Source organism: Scophthalmus maximus, chromosome 18, assembly GCF_022379125.1.
Source record: "Scophthalmus maximus strain ysfricsl-2021 chromosome 18, ASM2237912v1, whole genome shotgun sequence".
NCBI classification, from domain to species: domain Eukaryota; kingdom Metazoa; phylum Chordata; class Actinopteri; order Pleuronectiformes; family Scophthalmidae; genus Scophthalmus; species Scophthalmus maximus.
In genome coordinates, this window is record NC_061532.1 from 15,311,191 (window position 1) to 15,327,543 (window position 16,353).

The window sequence follows — 16,353 nt, forward strand, 5'->3', positions numbered from 1 at the left end:
GCTGTTCCCCCGTGGAGCCATGAATGTTCCCGTTCACAAATGTGTTGATATTTTGTACATTCTGTACCGAGATACTAAGGAGCTATTACCAGTTCAAAATGTGTAGGAGTTAAGAAATAGAATCTCTGCCAAGGCTTGTTTATTGAAAAACACAGTTGGGGGTCCATTATGAAAGCCTCATCTCAAGGTTGTCAGATACAGCTCAAGGCCTTAGATGCCAACTGCCTCCATTCCTTAACCACTTCAGATTTATCGCACGTTTAACTTCATTTGTAATTTATTCACTATTTTTTCCCGCAATGCTCAGTCTGTAGTGCAGGGAGAGGGAGATGCTTCCATCTCCTCTTATAGAAACTAGAGCCAAAGATCCATGTCTTCATTTCCTGAGCTGAACGCCCACCCACCATCTCTGTCAGTCTTCATCTGTGAAGGACTGTGCCATTTTGCAGCTAAACGAGACTAAAATAGCGCCAAAGGTATTGGGGGGGAGAAGGAAAAGCATTGCTCTTGTATTGAAGTGCACCATGAGTAATAGCCCTTCCTATCTCTTGGGATGACGCACGACCTCCTGTGCTATGTTTTCCCTTTATTTTCTTCCCTCCCTTTGCCTCCCTCTCTCTTTAATTGCCATATACGGAGCCGAGAGCAGGGCAGGTATAGATAGACAGTACGTTTGTGTGTGTGTTTGGCAGTGAGTGGGATGCACCGATGTTAAAGAGATAAGTCCAGTGTCCACTGAGGACAGTGATTGTCCTCTTGTCAGCCAGAGTGCTTCTTTTCCTCAGTTTGTTTAACCCTGAGGGTGTTGGCACAAACCCTGAGCCTGCCAAACACTTGAAGACACACCAACACAAAACATGGTCTGTTATAAGAGATTCTTAGGAGCCATGGGACGACTACAGATATCCAGCTGTGTTTATTTGTCCGCGGTAGATATTCCAGCCCTGGTCCTTCTAATGCACTCTTGATTTATTCATGGAGGTTCATCACAGGCTTCCTTGTAGCTTGCCAAATGTAGACCTACTCTACTTGAGGCTGGATGGCTAGTTCAGCTTTTGTTGTTGCCAATCACGGGGAAGAACAAAGAGAAGAATTAACTTAGCAGCACAAACCTCAACTAAACTTAACTAAATCTCTCTCTGTCTTTGTGACCATGCCTCTTCATTCCTACAGAGCAGAGAACATGCTCTTAATGTGCTCTCAAAATAAACTCTGGAATAAACTCAGGAATTTTTCAGAGGGTTTCAGAGTGTATGCAATATAAACTGCTCGATGGAGAAATTTGTTTTTATAGTATGGCAGTAGGTTTTCAGTCTTTCAAGCTTGTTTTAACCATATGATTTAACCATGTGTCCACACAAATTCCTATAAGAACATAAGGACTATCAGATAATGCAGGACACCGAAAACATAATGATTAACTCAAGCTTTCTGGGAGAAGGATTTAGGACACGGTATTTAATGTAAATGTTAAATTATAGTCTAATTTCTGTGTTACAGTAGTGAGTTGGTGAGTTAGTTAGTTTCCATAGTTTTATTCCATGTTATACTTGTATGTCTAAAAACATGTGGGGAAAAAAGTTGTTTCTCTCAACCTTTCATTTCCTGTTTTCTTGTTATTTTCCCCTTTGGTCGCGGCTGTCTCCAGCTGAACACCCTGAGAGGCTCCATCGTGGAAGACGCAGTGCCTTCCACATCCAAGCATGGTCTCGCTCGAGGCCTGCCTCTCAAAGAGGTGCTGGAGTACCTGGTGCCGGAGCTGAATGTTCACTGCCTGAGGCTGGCACTCAACACGCCCAAGGTCACCGAGCAGCTGATGAAGCTGGACGAGCAGGGGGTGAGGAGACTCAATCAGCCGACTGAATTGGAGAGAGGGAACTTGACTGATTCCTTTTAGTAAAGAGACTGTATCACACCGTACATTGTCCTCATCATATGATCCATTCAGCGTAATTGGTCATTATTTGAACAAATGGCAGACATTATTTTGCAGTACAGCAGATCATTTTCATTTTGAGTTTGGGTCTTTGGGTTATTTTTTAAGAATTATCATTTCTATTTTTGCCCAATCCCACAGATTGTTATGTGGAATTTAAGTGAAAAACTATATTATATACTATTGGCAAAGTGTGTCATAAACACACATACACACCTCAACATTAAAAAGAGAAAAATACAAAACATGTTTTTTGGTACTCACGCTTCCTGATGCAATCATCCAAAGTTGAACCTCTGTAAATGTCAACATGATTTTCCCGGAAAATGGCACCAGCCATCATTGCAGTGCATCCCAAGGTGGTTACTCTTAAAAATGCCAACACGAGTTCTACCTAAAATGTCAAGGTTGTTATTCTGATATGAATACAACACAATAAAAAAAACGTTTCCCCCTTTTGATTGCAACAACTCTCTCTCAACAGCTGAGTTTCCAGAGGAAGGTGGGGGTGATGTACTGCATGGCGGGCCAGAGCAGCGAGGAGGAGATGTACAACAACGACTCAGCCGGTCCGGCGCTGGAGGAGTTCCTTCATCTGCTGGGGGAGAGGGTTCGACTCAAAGGCTTCACCAAGTACCGAGCTCAGCTGGACACTAAGAGTATGTATATATACAAAAAATTATAAGTTCACAGTGGAAGAACCTCATAGTCTGCAGCTCTAATTGTTTATTACGTACCCTTTCAAATAATCTAAAAAACACTGTTAATATTTGGCATTGTAAGGCCCCACCTGTCACCCAATGACAGCTTGGATTGACTGCAGCCCCTCTGAGACCCTCGAAAGGATAAGTGGTATCGCTAATGGATGGATGGACAGACAGTTGGGCTTAATATCACTACTTTGCCATTAGTCTTTAATCCTCCAAAGTGTCAAATGTCAAGTCTACTTCCTGCGGATTTCTTTCAGTGAGTCTTCAGTTGCCTCTATGTACAGCCTCAAAAACTGAAATCCTTTCGATTTCAGACATGCAACAGATGACCTTTGCTGTCATATGTTTTGGGGAACACATTTCTTTGAAAGAGGAAAAACCTCCCTGTCACTTTTTGCACAACGTAATAAAACCTTCAGGAACCTCTTGCAAATTGAATGCACTCCCTGTAGAAGGAGTGTAATTAATTAAGATAACGTTGCTAGGTTAAGTATGGCCTTTGAAACACCTTGTGACTGTGTTGTTCTCTGAGCAGAGAGTGCATTGAGGGACTGTGGAGGAGCTTATTAACATGCATTGTTGGCTCTCTGCTGCAGGGCCAGAGCTTGTTAAGTGCTCAGGAAACACTGTGCCATCTGATCAGTACTGGCAACAGACGAACACGGGGAACATAAAGTTAATGTTTGGTTACGCGTAGTTGGTCCTAGTATGGTTATATCTAAGAGAAGACTGTATATTTTGAATGATTTGAGTTTTTTAGTTAACTGTCAGTGGTCGTCTTTCACATTGGCAATGTTCTTACCAGAAAACTGCCCTTTTCCTAATGGACCAAGAAACTGAGCTACCCTGAGGAGGATGGCCTAAGATCTACTACGAGAAATTCACATGTGCTTGTATCCCCCTCAGCTGACTCGACGGGCACCCACTCTCTGTACACCACTTACAAGGACTATGAGATCATGTTCCATGTGTCTACCATGCTGCCATACACCCCCAACAATAAGCAACAGGTATGTTGATAAGATCAATCAAGATAACACGACTGCTAAAGCATTCGGTTTCCTCAGGATTTCAATGATGAATACCATAGTTAATATAACTTAAAGGTTCTCCTGATGTTCTCGAACTTTCCCAGTTATTGCGGAAGCGTCACATTGGGAATGACATCGTCACCATTGTGTTCCAAGAACCCGGGGCGCTTCCCTTCACTCCCAAAAACATTCGCTCACACTTCCAGCATGTCTTTGTGATCGTGAGGGCACACAATCCCTGCTCCGACAACAGCTCCTACAGGTAAAACTCAACGCCTAATAAACAGCAGCTTGATTTATGTTTATATACATCATTTATAGATTTTGGCTCAATTATGGATTATGCCTTAATCCAATTTAGGAATATGCCTACTAACTAGAACCAGCAATCAGTTTTGAATGTTTTGAAAATCCTGAAAATAGCTGAAGTTACGATTTATAAATAAGTTGGCTATAACTCGTATTGTATGACTTTTTAATTACAACATTGCAACTACATCTAAAGACATTTTTGTTGAAAACATGTAACATATACCAACCCCTTTCTGTGATAAGTTTTCACAATCTTCACCAAAAATTTGAACTAAACTAATGTTTCATCTCATAATTCAGGCCATTGTTCTGAATAACTCTAGACAGAAACTTTTGTCATACCTATGGAATGAAAAGGACTTCTCATGAATCACTTCTGAAACAATGATAGTCATATCTTTTTTGCTCAAATGACTGTACAGCTCTCATTGCTATCTATCACAGAGTAGGCTGTGAAGTGTTCTCCTCTCCACAGCTCACGACTTATTACCACTTTGTCAGAGACGTGTAATATGAAATGCAATATGCCAGCCTGGAGTCACTTTTAAGAACTGCCTCGCCTCTGTTGCCTGTTTAAAACTGTTCAGCTGGAAAGGACATTTCATTCTCTTTCTTGTTATCTAGTTTTCTGTCACTCTGGTATCTGGCTCTCTATGAACTGCCTCCCTCTCCTACTGGCTGTTTTAATTGCTGTCTGAGCACACTGTGTAAGGTCTTAATCATCCCCCATGGGGGCTTCTTCGTTACTGAACAACAACACGCGCGCAGAGCGACATTAGAGCAAAGACACAGACGTGAATCAAGTTCTCTGAAGTGAAAGCACACCATCGAGGTGAAAGATCAGGCTTCGCAAGTAAATTACAATTCATAATAACCACAGGGAAGTTGATTCATTATGTATCAAGTAAGGATGACCTAAATGCTTTGAAGCCTAGGTGTGTTTCCCTATAGGTTTCAGCAGACATTCATGTACGCACAGGGCAGGGAATTACAGCACACTTCATTACAACTCTGACTTCTAAAGGACTTTTCTTTTCGTGGTCAGATGTAAATGTTACTTTAAAAATGAGCCGGCTCAGAATTTTTTTCTCCCAAATTCGCCTGGGCTCCTGCACCAGTGTTTTTTTTTCAAAATTCCTAAAAAGCAGAGACTTCTTGCCCTTGTAGAGGGCAAGAAGCTTTTTTTCCCAGGTCCTTTACCACATTAAGTAAGCACATGTACAGCCACTTTCTTCCCGCTTGATTGTCAGTAGGTCACACGTCATCCTTCACGTGTCAAGAGGTTCAAAATGGAGAGAGCTTGACCTCTCTCTCTCAGACATGTATCTCGCCAAGTTCCTGATTAATCCAGAATCACTCGGATTATTCCTATGTAGGACGAGTTTTTTTCCGACAACTGTCGTCATCTCTGTTTTACAAACTGCCCGAATAGATATTGATATGAGAACTAGCGTATGGGGGGAAAAAAGACCACCAGAACTCCCGGCTGATTTTTTAACACAAAACAATTTTGGAATCTGAATTTGGCATGTAGAATTTGAGCTGCTCGAATTTATACAGTATGATTAGAATTTTATAACTTGACATTTTTTGATAAAACATTTGTGAACATTGAAAAACTATAGTGAAAATCAGTTTTGAAATGTTGAAGTGTTGAATTCAGAGGCCAAAAAGCCACATGTATAATTTCAGTGCTGAAAATTCAGTAGTAGAAATTCAATGCCTTTTAAATTTCAAAGTTTGGTGAGAAAGATTAGCTTCCATACTAGTGACCTCTTACATTACACCACTTCTAAAATAGATACTGTTTGTTTGACAAGAAATACTGGTGATGTTTTTCTTTTTAAGGAATACATTGGTTTTGTGTCACTGTAAAAAAGCACTTAATGTAGCTGTTAAGAGTTTATTTCCAGAAAATTAAGTAATGCGACAATTCACAGATGTCTTCAGGGCTGAATGCTGGCATATGCTTAGTAAAATAAATGCCAATGCAGTTGTTGTCTTCACTCACACACACACACACACACACACACACACACACACACACACAAACACACACACACACACACACAGACACACACACACACACACACACACACACACACACACACACACACACACACACACACACACACACAGAAACTGAACACACACATCTATGAAGTAATGAGACTGTAACAAGCTAGAATTACATAGTATGAGTCAGTAGCTCATATGTAACACCAAATGGTACTGTGTGAAAAACTACTTTACTCCTTATACAGGGTGATTCTAGTCCCATTATTTATTATTTATTATGACAGAATTCAAGTTCTCCAATCTTCAACACCAATACGTCCTTAAAATATATTTTCTCTGTTTCAATGTAAAGCCCACCTGAACCAAACTAACCTGGAATGCTCTAACGTTATGTGTGTGTATAACCCCCCCCCCCCCACACACACACACACACACACACACACACACCTCTGAGCCTCCCACTCCAATAGGTATCGACATGTTCTCTTCCTTGCCCTGGCTCAGTGGGCAGCAGGTTGTGGATACTGAAGGAGCGGAGCTGCCCACACACTGGATATTTATAAGACCACAAATCACTGAAACCACAGGAATGCACTCTTTCATTTTTACTGCCAAACCTCCTGCCATGAGGATCACAAAGCTCAGCAACCCCCACTGCACTACATTCTCCTGATCCCCCTCTCTCTGGCTCCGTCACCCTCTTTTCCCTTTCCGTCTTGTATTTTGTTTATCATTAATGTTTTTTTTATGCTCTCTCTCTTTATTTGTTCTCTGGCTTTGATTCTTCTACCTCCCTCTTCCCCTCTCCATGGCTGTGTCCGAAATCACCCCCTAACTACTATATAGTGCACCATATAGTGCCTTCGCCATTTTGTAGTGGTGTCCGAGTTCTTAGTGAAATTTCATATACCCTATACAGTGCACTGATTGTATCCCAGAATGCATCATGAAAAGTAGTGGCCATCTGATGGTCACTAACTGAGCAATATATACCATGATGCATTGCGCTCGCTGCGCTGATAAACGGCTGAGGGAAGAGACGAGACAACGGCGGTGCAGCGCGAGCGCCTCTCGCAGCAGCCGCACGTCTCAGCATTCTCTCTCTTCTTGCTCTATTTCGCCTAATTTTTGTCAAAAACCAATAATTAATGGTGAAAATAGACACGGATATAAATATTAAATATTTTAAATATAATAGGATCGTCCACCGGCCGGCGTCCTTGTAGTTACGTCATAATCCTGTGACAAAAAGGTAATTACCATCGCGAATTAAGTAGTGTCCGAAATCATAGCTGGTGAGTGAACTATATAGCCCACTACAACGAATTCCCTTTATAGTGAGTAGGGGGTAGTGAATGAGTGGGCAATTTCGGACACAGCCCATTAGTTCTTTCTGTCCCGCATGAGTCACGGGTCTCTGGGTGACTGACTCACAGGTGTTTGAGATCAGTGAAAGTGCTCCAGTGAAATGACTGATGCGCTTGTAGTGATGGAGGAGAATAAGAATAAAAAGGTCACATTTTATTTTGAATTATTTGTTCTGCCCACTTACAACCACTTAGCTGTAGCTGCTCCTCATAAAAATACCCTGCGTGATTCATTTGACATTGACAGTGGTGCTGGGGAATATTGTCTCTCGACTTGCTTACTTGCGAAGTGGCTGACAATCTAAAGATTTTCAGAGACTCATTAAATCCTGCTATACCTGTAATAATAACAGCTAAGTGAAGGCTAGTTATAAGGACTTTTTAAAAAAATCTAACTTTAGTGAGCAAATATGACAGGAAAAGCAAGCAGTAAAAATAACACTTGTTTCATCACTTTTTCCAGCAAATATAACATTAGCATTCATCAATATCCTCTCTCCTTGTATCTCTTATTTGTTCACCACAGACTACTGACAAAAAACAAGGAGCTGAAACACACAAATAAAGCTTGATAGAGCTGCAAAGTCCAGTTATAATTGTCTTTGGGTTTGCCACCATAGAGCACTAACCTCTGCGGAATAGTTGGGACTTGCTTTTAAAACTTCTTGGGAGGAGCAAGTTGTAAAAATCTAAATAATTATCACTGTATTTAGCATCTGATGCAGTTTATGACTTTAAATCGATTCTTAAATACAAATTCAGACTTCCAGGAAAATAAGACCTTCAACTTGAAGTGTTGAAATCCTTTTACTCCACAAAAAGACATGTATGTGGAAGAAGCACAATAGGCAGCATGGTAAATAAGTCTAAAGTGTATCAGATGAACAAAATGGCAGAAATTAGGGAGATAAAGTTCAGATTGAAAATACACAAGCAGTCAAATGAGAGCTGACACAAATTCCTACCACAACAGCCCCGGTGACGTTCCCATCTTCATGTGTTTGTCCACGAGCTGTCAGTGCATATGCCATGTGGGAAATGTGGAAAATTCAAGCGTCACTTTGACATGCAGGAAACCACGGAGGGAAACCACCATTCATCTATCAGCACTGCACCGCAAAAGTCTGTTTTCATCCTCCAAGGCAATTTTCTTACCTTGGTCACAAATAAGGAAAGGTGGGAAATGAGGTGTCAAAAATTTGACGGTTAGAATAATTGAACACCACACGTCCTCCTGTGAGGACGGTGTGTCTCTGAGGTATGTTTAGAAGTATGTGGGAGACATATTGACTTTAGTTGCTTATTAGACAAAGCGAGCAATCCCGGTGTCAACATGTGCGCAGATGCATGTCAGCGGGGAAGTGTGTGGGATGAGGGCTCCGACTTCCTGTGCCACTCTCGTCAGCTGGTAATTATCACCTGAGTGATGATCTGTGATTGAGCTCATTTAGAAGAAGGTTGACACTTGGACAGGTGACCCACGTGCAGACATCGCACCCTTCAGGCCTCATAAAAGGCCATTTCACTACATGTTGCACCCTCTTTTGTTAACTTCACAGATCTACGCATGAGTCTTTTTTTCCAGTGAGCTATCATTCTCGTCTCTTTTCAGATCTTCCCACATTTTCCTTTTCTCTCCCTCTGGGTTTTCTGGGGCTTTTGGGCAGGAGATTCAGAATAGCAGCCTCTCCTCATCCTCCTCCTCTCCTCTCCTTCGTCTCCGTGGCTGCACAGCTGAGTTCCTGGCATACCAGACAGGGCAAACGGCCTCAGATGGCCATTCCAGGGAGATATAGGACGTGGAACAGAAATGCATGTCCTAAGGAAAAGGCAGCAAGTGCTTATAGCATCCTTAATGCTTGTTATGTGCAGCATTTGAACTTCTGGGGTAGGACAGATGGCATTTGTCAACTTATTTTAAGTTGATGAAAACCTAAAATATTATTTTAGCAAGAGGAGAAAGGAGGGGGAGACTACAACAAATACTGACTACTCCAGCTATTTTTTAATTTATTACATATTATTGAGAAATGATTGTTGTATACCAGGGAAGAAATTTTGTGTTTTTCATGATACTAAGGGGAGCAAACAGCTCTGGGGTTTGTGCAGATATCATCTATGATGTTTTTTGTATATTAACGGCATCAAATCTTCCAAGATTTGAGTGGGACAGTTTGAGTTTATTTACTGGGCAATAAAACACTGAATCTAAGGCATTGGATCTGTGATGTCTTGACGAACACCCAAATTGTTGGCAGATCTGGAACAACTGATTTTCTTAACTATCAATTCTTCTCTTCTCTCTTCTTTTTTCCCCCCGTCTCGTGTCATGTATCTTCCTGGTGTGCTTTTTGCCTTTTAGTGTGGCGGTCACTCGTTCAAAAGATGTGCCATCGTTTGGCCCGTCGATCCCAGAGGGTGTGACCTTCCCCAAGTCCTCCGTGTTCCGGGACTTCCTGCTGGCCAAGGTCGTCAATGCCGAAAACGCCGCTCACAAGTCGCACAAGTTCCGCGCCATGGCCACCCGAACACGCCAGGAGTACTTGCGCGACCTGGCTGAGCGCCACACCACCAGCACGCCCATCGACCCCTCCGGAAAATTCCCTTTCATCTCCCTGGCTCACAAGAAGAAAGAGAAGAGCCGGCCCTATGTAGGGGCAGAGCTGCGCAGCCTTGGGGCGGTGACCTGGCTGGTCCACACTGAGGATCATGGGACCGGAACTGAGCTGGAGGCTCTTCTATCCATCTCCAATGACTTCCTCATCCTGTTGGACCGAGACGCCAAGGCTGTGGTGTTCAACTGTGCCACCAAGGATGTGATCGGCTGGATGCTGAGCAGCCCTGCATCCTTGCGGATTTTCTACGAGCGGGGAGAGAGTGTGTCTCTGAGGAGCATCAGCAATAACACGGAGGATTTCAAAGAAGTGGTCAAACGTCTAGAGGTCAGAAGACACACACACACACACACACACACACACACACACACACACACACACACACACACACTGATCCACTACATATGTGATAAGAATGGTGTAATGACAATTAAAAAAACTGTTTTTAATATGTTTAATAAGTAATGTTGTACGACAGTTTGTCTCAAGTTAGCTGCCAAGAGAAATTTAATAATATAGTTTGATCCCTTTTACCTAACGAGTCTTTAATAATCTTTATTTATAGAGCACTTTCCAAAATCCAGATTACAAAGTGCTTCACAAAGGCAAAACAGCCAGCAAAATAAAATGGTAAAATCATTGGGTTTAAAGGGGAACAAATGGAGCATAAAAACCTTTAAAATACACTACAGTAAAATCTGGATTGGCTCGCCAATTAAAGAATGTTTTTAAGAAGGGATTCAAAAGAGATCACCGATTTTCCAATTGCCGACTATTTTTCGAGCTCTGCGACAAAAGATCAGAGACAAATTTGCGATAGATCGGCAGTTGCCCATTGCTGTGTGTGAACTCGCGGAAACGTGGCCTCCTCTGACTAGATTTCTAGAAGGCCAAAGGTTTCGGACGAATTGGCCACAGCTACAGACAATCAGAGCGGGATTCTGGCGGTGAAAGGTCGTGTAGTGTGTGACCCTCTGTGGACTGTCAGTCGTGTATTTATAAACTCACAACGGCGGCGAGACTCCCGATCACAAGAAGGCAAGTCGTGCAAGCAACTTTGAATGTGGCATCGTCTGACAATAGTCATTCAGTCACAAAGAGCAGGGGCTGAGGAGCCTATCAATGGACTAAAACAAAGTGAGCTGCCATTGATCTGTACCTCTGTACACTCACAGTCTCTCCTACTATCCACTGTCGGCTGTCAGTCGGCCAAAATGACAAAATTTTGTGTCTTCGTGCCAAAGCCGTTGTTTCATTTCCGAGGGAGTTTCAGAAACACCTCTGGACAGCATTCTCCTAAATGGCTCATACACCTACACATGCAGAGAAGTGATGCTAGCTCTTCCTTAGCTGTTTCCATGGAAACTGGTTAGAAGAAAAGGTGTTTTTCTTATGTAATCATCAGCAGCGCTTTAGATTACATTCATTTCCCCCAGCTCTGTGTCGCTGTGTCTCTGTGTCTCTGTGTGTGTGTGTGTGTGTGTGTGTGTGTGTGTGTGTGTGTGTGTGTGTGTGTGTGTGTGTGTGTGTGTGTGTGTGTGTGTGTGTGTGTGTGTGTGTGTGTGTGTGTGTGTGTGTGTGTGTGTGTGTGTGTGTGTGTGTGTGTGTGTGTGTGTGTGTGTGTGTGTGTGTGTGTGTGTGAGAGAGAGAGAGAGAGAGACAAGAGAGAGTTCTTTTATCATGTATTTATGTTTATGTAGCCTGGATTCAGTCCTCCATCTTTGATTTTTCACACATGCATACAAACATACTTATTTGGCTCAGGACTCAGAAATGCATCACTTTCATGTTGCATTTTATAAATCTGGCATTAATCTTCAATCATTTGGACTGCGTCTCTGCCAGAGAGAGGAAGGGAAGTGGCCTTGGGCCACCTGCTTTGTGGATCTTGTCTCTCTCTCTCTCTCTTTTCCTCCCTCTCTGTAAGTCTTTCTCGCTCTACCCCTCTCTCACACTCCTCTTTCTTTCTCTCTTCATCGTTTTTCCTGTACTGTTTTCCTGGCCCACGCAGAAACATCAGAGGGCATCATAGTAATTCCTGTCAGGTGTCAGTCTTCAGCATAATTTGTTCACGCTCCAACATCCTGTTCATCCTGAAACGACAGACACTAGAGGGAGGAAGAGAAGAGAGGAGTTGAGTTGAGACCGACCACAATTAAAAGTAGCCGAGACTGTGGATTGGGGTTTTAGCCATTTTTGCCGTTGACGAGTGATGCAGGCCGTGTCCTAAAGAACCGTAAATATTTTCAACTTTTTCTCCCTGAAGCTCTTTGAAATAGAATAGCATCCGCTTTGACGTCCTCTTCCCCCACCCTGCCCGAATGCAAAGAGTCTAATCCTTCCATGAAGAAAACATGGAGTTCCAAAAGTGTTTCTCTCAAACGATTCATTCGTCTGAACTCCGCCTCAAGTGTAGCAGCAAGAAACACGCCCGCTTTCATGTCTATCATCTGTCAAGTGTGCGAATGCATGCGTGTGCATATCTGGTGAGAGTGAGGTGAATTGCGAAGCACTAATTCATCTTTATTTATGACCATGAATCTCTTGGGGATCACTCAAGTTGTTTAAAAAATATTTGCTCCTCGAGGAAGCATGTTTACTGAATATGTATTGTACACATATCAAGTTTGCAGATCTGGTTTTTCCAAGTTATTCTATAAAAAATGTTCCCTATTGTTAGCACAAAGATAAAGTTGGGTGGTTGTGCAACAAGATGAATTTTGCCCTTATTGTTTATTTCATTCTTCCCCCTTTCTGTTCTCTTTTTTGGCCCTTTCTCGTCCTCTCTCCTTCGACCGTTACTCATCGCGCACCGCTCTGCCCACCCGATGTCCAGCTCCTGACTAAAGGCTGCGAGACATCAGAGATGACGCTTCGTCGAAATGGCCTGGGGCAGCTCGGCTTCCACGTGAACTACGAGGGCATCGTGGCTGAGGTATCGCTCCGCAAACAACCCAAAGGCTCTTCTGAAAATAAACTCGACAACAATCTTGTACATTGGCATATCATATGTTTACATTGAACTTTTGATGCTTAATAAGCCGTAGATGAATCTTTTTCTGTATTATTTTTTCATTTTTTACTGGTGATGATGGGACACTAGAAAATATAATTTGTAACACCATGTTTGGAGTGAAAATTGCTTTTGTTTTTTCTTGGATTATAAATGTGTAGCATCAATAGCTCCACTTCAGGCATGTTGGAGAAATCTTTACACCGTTGCTCTCCCTTGATTTAGACATGTGATTGGATCATGTAGTGAAGCCGTTGGCATATGCATACACTCTTTATTGAATTGCACTGGTTTGGAGAATTCTGCATCCCATCACTGTCAGTTGTAAAGCATTCAAAATCTGTCACTAATAGGTGGAGCCGTACGGCTACGCCTGGCAGGCAGGACTGCGGCAGGGAAGCCGGTTGGTCGAGATCTGCAAAGTTGCTGTGGCAACACTGACCCACGAGCAGATGATTGACTTCCTGCGGACGTCAGTGACAGTGCGTGTTGTCATTATCCCACCACATGATGACGCCACTCCACGCAGGTAAGTGGGATGGGAGATTTATAGAGATGATAGACCTTTTTAATCTCTGCCAGGAAAGAAAAAAATTGTGAACCCTCACTGACGGAGAGAGTCATACATGGACTCAAACAATATTCCTTTCCTCCCTGTCTACAGAGGCTGCTCAGAGCTCTATCGGATGCCTGTGTCTGAATACAAGAGCAGCAGCAGCGATAGTGGCTCCTTCGAGTACAAGTTCCCCTTCCGTAGCAACAACAACAAGTGGCAGAGGACGTCCAGCAGCCCTCAGCAGTCACTGACTGCCTCGCCGCAGCCCCACACGCCCAACCGGGCCATCAGCCTCGGCAGCTCTGTGGGGAAGACCCTGTCAGCTGAGAGGCTGGAGAGGGGCGGAGTCATCCCACGCAGCGTAAGCAGTGATGGGCGACCCATGGACCCCAAAAGGTTGGAACCTGTCTGCTTTCTAAATATGGATCCATGGAAAAATCCCATTTATAATATATTAGAAGACGGGTGGGAAAGGTCTCCGAAAGAGAGTGAAAGCTGGAAAATATTATAAATATTAATCAATATTCACAGCTTTCTATTTTGGATCTGCAAGCGTATGTATCAATAAAACACATAAAAGAAAGCTGTATCGGATTTTTGCAGCAGCAACTTTTAATTATTCATGACAGGTTTTTTTTTCCGTCCAGACTGTGTGGGAACTGCAGCCATCAATGGAATTTCCTCTGAAGGAAATCTTGAGACATTCTTCTTGTTCAATGCTTTGCTTTGTTTATTTCTTCTCCCTCTAGTTCCTCCATTTCCATGTGCCTGTAAATCCTTATAGTTCCTGTGTGCGTGTGTATATGTGTGTCTGTGTGTGTGTGTGTGTGTGTGTGTGTGTGTGTTTGTGTGTGTGTGCCTGTGTGTGTATATGTATACCAGGATGTCTCCAGGAAGTGAAAGCTACAGCCTGGTCTCCTCCATGGCGTTGGGTCGTTCCCCTCACAATCGAAGCTCCCCAAGCAACTTGTCTTGTTCCAGTGACGCCTCTGGAAGCTCTGCTCACTGGAGACAAAAGTCCATGCCTGAGCAGTAAGGAAGAGGAGGGGGAGGCGTTATTTGTTTGTTTGCAACTTGTTTAAGAGTATAAATATAAAAATATTTCTATTCAAAATTCAAAAATATATTTCCCAAAGTTTCACAAAAAGGTTTTATGCTGCTGATCATGTACTATAGTTGTTATATTTTCCATTTCCCTTTCAGGTAATTATTAACTGTAGAAATTTCTTTCTTACATATTCTCTGTTATTTTTTAACTGTCAATCAGCCATTGTATCTTTATAATGCATTGGTATATTTCATTAAGTTCAGTTCATTCAGTTTTCATCTTTTGCATTGACAGGCTTGGTGAGACTATTTTCATAGTTTAGATTTATGAAACTGATTAATTCATTTCAAACCAGAGAGTTTAATTCACTTCATATTTTATTATTAGCAATATGACAAAGGTTGGTTCAAGTGTGCAAATTTGACAGTCGTATCAGTGTAGGAGTATATATCCCCGCCGTCATTATTAATAAACGGAAACACACTTCAAGCTGTTTTTAAAAACAAAGTATTCTTTCTGACTTGTGCACGTGCTCATTCGTCAGGTTTGCAAGCAACCGCCATTCTCCGATGTCTTCGGAGAGACGAGACGTGGTCAGCGAGGGAGGGTCCAGCGGAAAGTCCACTCCCAATTGGTCGAGAACGGAGGAAGGGGGAGGAGCAGAGCGGGGGTCAACAGGTGAATACTTGTGGTGATATTGTGGAGTTAATTCAGTAACGAGAGGAGGGTTCAGTGGCTTAATATTTGAAGGATATTCAAATTTTTCTTGAGATGTAAATGTGTTTACTCCTGCTCGTGCTGGTGTGACCTCATGTTTGTGTTTTTATTAATGGGAGGGCACGACTCTTGATTAGCGAGGGAAGGACGGGGCAGGAATAAAATCATCCATATTTATCCATATTTCTAAAACCTTGAGGTGACAGGTATCCAACAGTGTGTGCCTCCTCATCTGCCAGTGTTTTTTTCAGCAGCAGCTCCTTCCTCTGCTGAGGTACCAAACCTGACAGCATTCACACTGGCTCTAAACAGCTCTTCTTTCCCTCTCGCCCACCTCTGCCGCCCTCCCACTCGGCTCGTTGTAAATTACATTGCCTTCACAGAGAAGGTCTTAACGTTTCTGCAAACCGACAAAAAAAAGGTGGGAAGATAATGAGACATTCAGAAATAGGACAGAAGAGAGATTTATTGAATGGGGTCGAAAAAGGGACGTGTTCAATCACTGATCTCATTTACAGAATCCAGACATTTTTTCTTGTCACTTTTCTCTCTGTACTAAAAAGACGAAGGAGAAACGGGGGGAAATTCCTCTCTTTCCTGTCAACGCAGTCGGGCAAACTTCTCTTTGTGTGCCTTTCCTTCCTCTCCCTCCAGTCGGTTCCTCACTTCTCACTTGCCGTCTCTTTGCCCCTCATTCATTTTTATTGGTCTTGTACATCGGCTTCCATTCAAGTATTCTCCAATGTGCTGTTTTTTTTGGGAGTTTTCTTCTCGTATTCCAGCTCGGCCTCTGAAAACCACAAAAACGACATGCTACTGTGCCGCTCCTCTGGTTCGCAGCAGGATGTTGCTTTGGCTGATTGTTGACCTAGGCTACGTTCAGCCGTGTCCTCAACCTGATTCTGACCAACCTCGATCACAGAGGAAGACTCCGGTCTTTCATTTTGTGGTTGTTTATGGCACTTAAGTCTTTATTTGTCTGGGAGGAACAATGCATGCCGGGCCAGCTCGGGCTAAGTCAGCCAAGTG

General features: G+C 42.8%; 1 protein-coding gene across 6 annotated transcripts in view; it reads left to right on the forward strand.

Annotated features, from left to right (window-relative positions):
• sipa1l1 (signal-induced proliferation-associated 1 like 1) overlaps window positions 1–16,353 on the forward strand; it is a 65,226-nt gene that overhangs the window by 38,249 nt on the left and 10,624 nt on the right. For all 6 annotated transcript variants that reach the window (XR_004786231.2, XM_035616739.2, XM_035616736.2 and 3 more), the window contains 10 exons: window positions 1,649–1,837; window positions 2,421–2,595; window positions 3,553–3,656; window positions 3,782–3,939; window positions 9,738–10,317; window positions 12,827–12,925; window positions 13,357–13,532; window positions 13,668–13,955; window positions 14,442–14,591; window positions 15,152–15,285. Coding sequence is in view for 5 of the 6 variants with exons in the window: in XM_035616739.2 (XP_035472632.2) it covers window positions 1,649–1,837; window positions 2,421–2,595; window positions 3,553–3,656; window positions 3,782–3,939; window positions 9,738–10,317; window positions 12,827–12,925; window positions 13,357–13,532; window positions 13,668–13,955; window positions 14,442–14,591; window positions 15,152–15,285 (2,053 nt within the window). In the remaining variant the exon portion in view is untranslated. The remainder of the gene's footprint in view (window positions 1–1,648; window positions 1,838–2,420; window positions 2,596–3,552; window positions 3,657–3,781; window positions 3,940–9,737; window positions 10,318–12,826; window positions 12,926–13,356; window positions 13,533–13,667; window positions 13,956–14,441; window positions 14,592–15,151; window positions 15,286–16,353) is intronic.